This window comes from Aythya marila (assembly GCF_965140915.1).
Source record: "Aythya marila genome assembly, chromosome: 30".
In the NCBI taxonomy this organism is placed as follows: Eukaryota; Metazoa; Chordata; class Aves; order Anseriformes; family Anatidae; genus Aythya; species Aythya marila.
In genome coordinates this window covers 2089740-2098024 of record NC_139071.1, presented here as the reverse complement: position 1 = coordinate 2098024, position 8285 = coordinate 2089740, and the positions used below count along the sequence as shown (strand labels likewise).

General features: G+C 67.6%; 1 protein-coding gene across 1 annotated transcript; it reads left to right on the top strand.

The window, feature by feature from the left end:
- The first annotated feature begins 203 nt into the window (after window positions 1-203).
- PDE1B (phosphodiesterase 1B) lies at window positions 204-8285 on the top strand. Its single transcript, XM_082781473.1, has 14 exons — window positions 204-317; window positions 1604-1786; window positions 2515-2581; window positions 3474-3590; window positions 3698-3838; window positions 4988-5088; window positions 6218-6343; window positions 6460-6561; window positions 6794-6914; window positions 7012-7093; window positions 7184-7310; window positions 7567-7706; window positions 7963-8076; window positions 8168-8285. Exons 1-13 carry the CDS (start codon window positions 214-216, stop codon window positions 8058-8060), a joined length of 1509 nt encoding a protein of 502 aa, XP_082637599.1. The 5' UTR covers window positions 204-213; the 3' UTR covers window positions 8061-8076; window positions 8168-8285.

Sequence of the window (8285 nt, the reverse complement as noted above, 5' to 3'; positions counted from 1 at the left end):
CCATGGGGGGGGTCCAAGGACCACCAGCGGGGGTCCCACGGGGATTTGGGGGGGGTCCCGTGGGGGTTGGAGGGGGATCCCACGGGGGCTGGAAGGGGAAGGGGATCCCATGGGGTTAGAAGGGGGGGATCCCGGAGGGGGTCAGAGGGGTTCGGAGGGGGGGGTCCCGCACCCCCAGCGGTGTCCTCCCCCCCCCCCCCCAGGCTGCGCTCCATGGTGAAGCAGCTGGACGGGGGCGAGGTGAACCTGGAGGAGCTGAGGAGGAACCTGGAGTACACCGCGTCGCTGCTCGAGGCCGTCTACATCGACGAGACCAGGTGCCCCCCCCCGGGACGGGGTCGGGGAGGGGGGACGCGTGGGGACCACCCCCGACCCCCTCTACCCCCCCGACCCCCCTGACTCCCCCTCTCAAGTCCCTTCAGCCCCCGACTCCCCCTGACCCCCCCCCAACCCCTTAACCCTTCCTAAGCCCCCCGACTCCCCCTGACCTCCCATGACCCCAACCCCCTGACCCCCCCCAACCCCCCATGACCCCCTAACCCCCCCTAATCCCCCCCACCCCCCCTTACTCTCCCTGACTCCCCCAACCCCTTCAACTCCCCATAAGCCCCCATAACCCCAACCCCCCTGCCTCCCCCCTTACAGCCCATAACCCCCTCACCCCCCCAAGTCCCTCTGACCCCCATGACCCCCCCATGACCCCCCTAACCCCTCCAACCCCCATGACCCCCCATAACCCCCAACCCCCTGCCTCCCCCCTCACCCTCCCTTACCCTCCTAACCCCCCCAAGTCCCTCCGACTCCCCTGACCCCCATAACCCCTCCTAACCCCCCCTAACCCCCCATGACCCCCATGACCCTTACCCCCTGACCCCCCATAACCCCCCCATAACCCCCCCTAACCCCAACCCCCCTTCCCCCCTCCTTCCCTCCCCTTCCCCCCTCACCCCCCCTTACCCTCCTAACCCCCCCAAGTCCCTCTGACTCCCCCGACCCCTTTGACCCCCCGTGACCCCCCTAACCCCCCCATAACCCCCTGCCCCCCCCGACTCCCCTAACCCCCTTTCCCCAACCCCTCCAACCCCCCATAACCCCCCATAACCCCAATCCCCCTGCCTCCCCCCTAACCCCCCCAAGTCCCTCTGACTCCCCCCCGACCCCTCTGACTCCCCCTGACCCCCATGACCCTCCTAACCCCCCCCGACCCCCCTAACCCCCCATGACCCCCCATGACCCTTACCCCCAGACCCCCCTAACCCCCCCATAACCCCCCTAACCCCACCCCCCTTCCCCCCTCCTTCCCTCCCCTTCCCCCCTCACCCCCCCTTACCCTCCTAACCCCCCCAAGTCCCTCTGACTCCCCCCGACCCCTCTGACCCCCCTGACCCCCATGACCCCCCCTAACCCCCCATGACCCCCTTCTGACCCCCCTAACCCCCCATGACCCCCCATGACCCTTACCCCCAGACCCCCCCTAACCCCCCCTAACCCCACCCCCCCTTCCCCCCCATACCCCCCCATACCCCCCCATACCCCCCCTAACCCCCTAACTCCCCCCAAACCCCATTTTTTTCCCCCCCCCCCCCCCTCGCCCCCCCCGCAGGCAGATGCTGGACACGGAGGACGAGCTGCGGGAGATGCGCTCGGACGCGGTGCCGGCGGAGGTGCGGGACTGGCTGGCGGCCACCTTCACCCAGCAGGCGCGGGCCAAGGGGCGCCGGGCGGAGGAAAAACCCAAATTCCGCAGCATCGTGCACGCCGTCCAGGCCGGCATCTTCGTCGAGAGGTCCGGGGGGGGGGGCGCACAAAGAGGGTGGGGGGGCATTTTTGGGGGGTAAAGGGGAATAGGGGTGGAGGGGAGGGGGGAGGAGGTAGCGGGGAGTTGGGGGGATGCGGCTAGGAAAGGGTTAATGGGGTGGGTTGGGGGATGGGGGTGGGGGTGGAGGGGGGGGGGGGTGTGGGGGGGTGAGATATCGAGGGGGGGGGTCCTGAGAACTTTGGGGGGGGGACTGAGGTCTTGGGGAGGGGGTTCTGAGAACCCAGGGGGGGGTCCTAAGCAGTTGGGGAGGGGTCCTGAAATGGTGGGGGGGGGTCCTGAGCTGCCGGGGGGGGGTTCTGAGATCTCAGGGGGGGGTCCTGAGAACCCGGGGGGGTTTCCTAAGCTGCTGGGGGGGGGTCTGAGAAGCCAGGGGGGGTCCTAAGCTGCCGGGGGGGGGGTCTGAGATCTTGGGGAGGGGGTCCTGAGAACCCAGGGGGGGTCCTGAGAATTCAGGGGGGGGTCCTGAGCAGCTGGGGAGGGTCCTGAGCTGCTGGGGGGGGGTCCTGAGAACCTTGGGGGGGGGGTCCTGAGCAGCCAGGGGGGTGCCCAGCACCCAGGGGGGGGTCCCCAAGCACCAGATCAGCCCCCCCAAAATTCAGGTGGGTCCCTGAGCACCCAGATCTGCCCCCCTAGCACCCAAAGGGGCCCCCCCAGCACCCAAAGGCCCCCCCCCAGCCCCCTGCCCCCCCTTGCAGGATGTTTCGCCGCACGTACACGGCCGTGGGGCCGAGCTACTCCACCTCCGTCCTCAACTGCCTGAAGGTACCGGGGGGGGGGCAGCACCCCCAGACCCCCCCGGGGCTGCTCCCCCCCCCCAGCGCTTTGCCCCCGGCACCGCCGGTTCCGTGGGGATCCCAGTGGGACTAGGGGGGGGGCATTTGCTGGGTGTCTGTGGGTGCTACTGGGGGTTACTGGGCTCCACTGGGGGTTACTGGGCTTTACTGGGCGGTGCTGGGGGTTACTGGGCTTCATGGGGCGTTACTGGGTGTTGCTGGGCACCATCGGGCTTCACTGGGGTTTACTGGGTGCTGCTGGGCATCGCTGGGCTTTACTGGGTTTCACTGGGTGTTACTGGGCTTTACTGGACATCAGTAGGCACTGCTGGGATTTGCTGGGTGTTACTGGGCTTTGCTGGGCTTTACTGGGCATCGCTGGGCTTTGCTGGGAGTTACTGGGCATCACTGGGCATTTCTGGGCGTCACTGGGTGCTACTGGGCATCACCTGCCATACTGGCCTTTACTGGGCTTTGCTGGGAGTTACTGGGCATCACTGGGCACTGCTGGGCTTTACTGGGTGCTAAAGGGCATTGCTGGCCATACTGGCCTTTACTGGGCTTTGCTGGGAGTTAGTGGGCTTTGCTGGGAGTTAGTGGGCTTTGCTGGGAGTTAGTGGGCTTTGCTGGGAGTTAGTGGGCTTTGCTGGGAGTTAGTGGGCATTGCTGGGAGTTAGTGGGCTTTGCTGGGAGTTACTGGGCGTTGCTGGGAGTTACTGGCCACCACCTGGCACTGCTGAGCATCACGGGGCATTTACGAACCTCACCGAGCATCACCCGCCATACTGGCCTTTAACTGGGCTATACTGGGCTATACTGGTCCATACCGCTCACCCGACACCCCGAGCCCACCCCGGCCAAGCCCCCGCTGCCCCCCCCAGAGCCTGGACCTGTGGTGCTTCGACGTCTTCGCGCTGAACCGGGTGACGGAGGAGCACTCCCTGCGCACCATCGTCTACGAGCTCTTCACCCGCCACAACCTCAGCAGCCGCTTCAAGGTGCGCCCGGCGCCCACCCCCTTTGGGGGCTGCCCCCCCCCCCCCCCCCCTTTGCCTCGCACACGCGCGTGTGGCCGCCTTGCACACGCGTGTGCCCCGCGCCGCAGATCCCCGCCGTCTTCCTCACGTCGCTGCTGGAGGCGCTGGAGGCCGGCTACGGGAAGTACCGGAACCCCTACCACAACCAGGCGCACGCCGCCGATGTCACCCAGACCGTGCACTGCTTCCTGCTGCGCACCGGAATGCTGGTGGGGGCACCGCGGGGACGGGGACACCGCGGGGACGGGGACGGCACGGGGACAGCACGGGGATGGGGACGGCACGGGGACGACATGGGGATGGGGGCGGCACGGGGATGGGGACGGCACGGGGACAGCATGGGGATGGGGGCGGCACGGGGACGGCACAGGGATGGGGACGGCACGGGGATGGGGACGGCACGGGGACAGCATGGGGACAGGGACGGGGATGGCATAGGGATGGGGACGGTATGGGGACAGGGATGGGGACGGCATGGGGACAGGGACAGGGTGGGGATGGGGACAGGGATGGGGACATGGTGGGGATGGGGACACGGTGGGGATGGTGACACCGCAGGGACAGGGACACCATGGGGATGGGGATACGGCGGGGACAGGGACACCATGGGGACACTGTGGGGATGGGGACAGGGATGGGGACAGAATAGGGACGGGGACACCCTGGGGATGGGGACATGGCAGGGATGGGGACACCACAGGGACAGGGACACCATGGGGATGGGGACAGGAACACCATGGGGACAGGGACAGGGACACCATGGAGACAGGGACACTATGGAGATGGAGACAGGGACACGGCAGGGATGGGGATACCATGGGGATGGAGACACTACAGGGACAGGGCCACCATGGGGATGGGGTTGGGGACAGGGACACCCTGGGGATGGGGACACCATGGGGATAGGGACAGGGACACGGTGAGGACAGGAACACCATGGTGACAGGGTCACTGTGGGGACGGGGTCACCGTGAGGATGGGGACGCCATGGGGACAGGGACACCATGGGGACAAGGATGGGGATGGGGACACCATGGGGATGGGGACACCGTGGGGACAGGGTCCCAGCACACCCCCCTGGTCCAGGTGATGCTTGTTGCCACGGTGACGGGGTGCCACCTGGCGACCCCGCTGTCACCATGGAAACGCAGCAAGGATGGCAGGGGCTGGGGTCACCCTGTCCCAGGGGGGTGACAGGCGGTGACACTGTGCTCCGTACCCCCCCTCGTTGTCACGCATGGCCACGCACAGGACCCGTGCCCAGGTGGCCCCTGTCCCCTGTGGGGTGTCTCTGGAGCCCCCCAGTGCCCCCAGTGTCCCGGGGAGGGTGACCCTGTCCCTGACACCCCTGTCCCCAGCACTACCTGACGGAGATCGAGGTCCTGGCCATCATCTTCGCCGCCGCCATCCACGACTACGAGCACACGGGCACCACCAACAGCTTCCACATCCAGACCAAGTGAGGGCTGCTGGCACCGCACGGGGACACAGCACGGCGCAGGGGGACATGGCACGGCACGAGGGGACATGGCATGGCACGAGGGGACAGGGCATGGTGCAAGGGGGCATGGCACGAGGGGACATAGCACAGCATAGGGACGTGGCATGGCACGAGGGGACATGGCACGGTGCAAGGGGACGTGGCACAGCATGGGGGCATGGCATGGCACAAGGGGACACAGCATGGCACAAGGGGACATGGCACGGCACAGGGATGTGGCACAGGTGCAGGGGAACACGGCACGACGGGGGGATGTGGCATGGCACAGAAGGACACGGCGTGGCACAGGGATGTGGCACGGTGCAGGGGGACAGGGCATGGCACGTGGATGTAGCATGGCATGGGGGGACAGGGCATGGCACAGGGACGTGGCACAGTGCAGGGGGACATGGCATGGCATGGGGACACAGCGTGGCACGGCACAGGGACATGGCACAGTGCAGGGGGACAGGGCATGGTGCACGGGGACATGGCACGGCACAAAGGGACGTGGCACGGTGCAGGTGGCACGGCCCAGCAGGGCTGCCGTGGCATGGCAGAGGTGGCAGGGCGCAGCCTGGGCAGAGCAGCAGGGCTGGGGACAGGCTGCGGGGACACGTGGGGTGCTGAGGGGCACCCAGAGGACCGGGGCAGTGCTGGTGGCACATTGGGGACACTCGGGGTGACCAATACGGCCAGGATGCAGATGTCCTGGCACCTTGGGGACACTTGGGGTGACCAATATGGCCAGGGTGCAGATGTCCTGGCACCCTGGGGACACTCAGGGTGACCAATATGGCCGGGATGTAGATGTCCTGGCACCATGGGGACACTTGGGGTGACCGATACGGCCAGGGTGCAGATGTCCTGGCACCCTGGGGACACTCGGGGTGACCGATATGGCCGGGATGTAGATGTCCTGGCACCCTGGGGACACTCGGGGTGACCGATATGGCCAGGGCGCAGACATCCTGTCACCACGGGGCCACCAATATGGCCCGGCTACCGCTATGCTGGCACCGCGGGGACATCCCTCACCCGAAGGGGGGTGCCATGCCGGGACCCGGCGGGTGCCATCGCGGGTCCCCGGTGTCCCCTCGCCCCCCAGGTCGGACTGCGCCATCCTCTACAACGACCGCTCGGTGCTGGAGAACCACCACATCAGCGCCGTCTTCCGCATGATGCAGGACGAGGAGATGAACATCTTCGTCAACCTCACCAAGGACGAGTTCGCGTGAGTCCCCCGCCGTCCCCGCGCTGTCCCCGGGGGGCTGTCCCCACCCAGCTCCCCCCCCCCCAAGCCCTCATGGTGCCTCCTGTCCCCCCCCCAACTCCGCAACCGCGGCGCAGGGAGCTGCGGGCTCTGGTGATCGAGATGGTCCTGGCCACCGACATGTCCTGCCACTTCCAGCAGGTCAAGTCCATGAAGACGGCGCTGCAGCAGCTGGAGAGGTGTGAGCGGGGACGCCGGGGGATTTTTTTTTTTAACTATTATTATTTTTTTTTTTTTTTGGGGGGGGGTGGTGGGGAGGAGGGGACGCGTTTGGTTTTCGTTTTTGCGGGGAGGAGGGGACGCGTTTGGTTTTTGTTTTTGCAGGGAGGAGGGGACGCGTTTGGTTTTCGGTTTTTTTTTTTTTTTTTTTTGGGGGGGGGACCAGCCTGAGCTGCCGGCTGCCCTCCCCAGGATCGATAAATCCAAGGCGCTGTCGCTGCTCCTGCACGCGGCCGACATCAGCCACCCCACCAAGCAGTGGGCAGTGCACAGCCGCTGGACCAAGGCGCTGATGGAGGAGTTCTTCAGGCAGGTAGGGACCCTGCGTGTCCCCCCCCACCCCCCCAACACCCCGGGACCCCCCGGTGTCACCGCGGCCACCTTTTGGGGACAATTTCTCCCCTCTCCAGGGTGACAAAGAGGCCGAGCTGGGGCTGCCCTTCTCGCCCCTCTGCGACCGCACCTCCACGCTGGTGGCCCAGTCGCAGATCGGTGAGCGTCCCCCCCCCTCCGTCCCCATTTTTGGGGACACAAACACCCACGTGAGGTCCCCCCTGACGCCGTGCCCCCCCCCTCCTGCAGGCTTCATCGACTTCATCGTGGAGCCCACCTTCTCCGTGCTGACCGACGTGGCCGAGAAGCTGGTGCTGCCCCCCGCCGAGGACGGCTCCAAAGCCAAGGGCAACCCGGTGGCCACCCAGCAAGCCAGGTCGGGGACCACCAACCCCCCCCAGTTGCTAGCCACCGGGCTTTTCTTGTCCGCCAGCCCCCCCCACGTCCTCCTGGAGAGGCCGTGCCTCGGTTTCCCCTTCCCCCAGAGCCCCCCTGGGTGGATCTGGCGCGGCTCAGCCATGCGGGGGGCGCACGCTTAATGGGGACGTGGGCGCACGCGCCCTGCGACGGGTCGGGGGGGGGTGACACGGTGACACGGGTGGCTCTGTCCCACCGCCGGTGTCCCCCCGCAGCTCCCAGTGGCGGCAGACGTCCCTGGACGAGCACCTGGAGCTGGGGGGGGACATCAACGCCGACCTGGCCAGCTTCCGCGCCACCTGGACCAAATACATCCAGGAGAACAAGCAGAAGTGGAAGGAGAGGGCGGCCAGCGGTAGGGGACGGCCACCAGAGCCGGGGGGGGGGGTCCCCGGGGGGGGGGCAAATCCGCACTGAGCAGCCCCTGACACTGGTGACCCCTGGGGGTGACCCTTGGGGACGGTGACCCCTGGGGACGGTGACCCCTGGGGGTGACCCCTGGGGATGGTGACCCCCTCCCTGAGACGAGCTGGGTTTTTCTTGGTCCTGGGGGGCCACGGGGCTGCCTCGAGGACCCCCCCCCACACCCCCTGTTCCCCCCCCCACCCCAGGCATCACCAACCAGGCGTCCATCGAGGAGCTGTCTCCCTACGAGGAGGAGCCCCCCGCGCCCCCCGGGCGGCACAAGCACAACGGCGAGCTGGAATAGCGCCGGCGGGAGCCAGGTGGGCACCCAAAAACGAGGCGGGGGGGGCGGGGGGGGGCACACGCAGACCCTTTTGGGCCAGCCCTGCCCCCTCCCCTCCTGGCTGCCAGGTCCTCGCCCCCCCCCTCCGAGTGACGCCGTCCAGCCCAAAGTCTCTCCGATGCCATCGAGTCCAGCGCCATCCGCAGGGAAGGAGCCGCCCGGGTGCCAACCCCAGGTCCTCGGGGG

Bases quoted from the DNA above. Each gene is read 5' to 3' on its own strand.
- PDE1B (XM_082781473.1), top strand. From the start codon at position 214: ATGGTGAAGCAGCTGGACGGGGGCGAGGTGAACCTGGAGGAGCTGAGG. The intron at 7,094-7,183 runs GTGAGCGTCCCC...CCCCTCCTGCAG, and splicing joins GGTGGCCCAGTCGCAGATCG to GCTTCATCGACTTCATCGTG. The intron at 7,311-7,566 runs GTCGGGGACCAC...GTCCCCCCGCAG, and splicing joins GTGGCCACCCAGCAAGCCAG to CTCCCAGTGGCGGCAGACGT.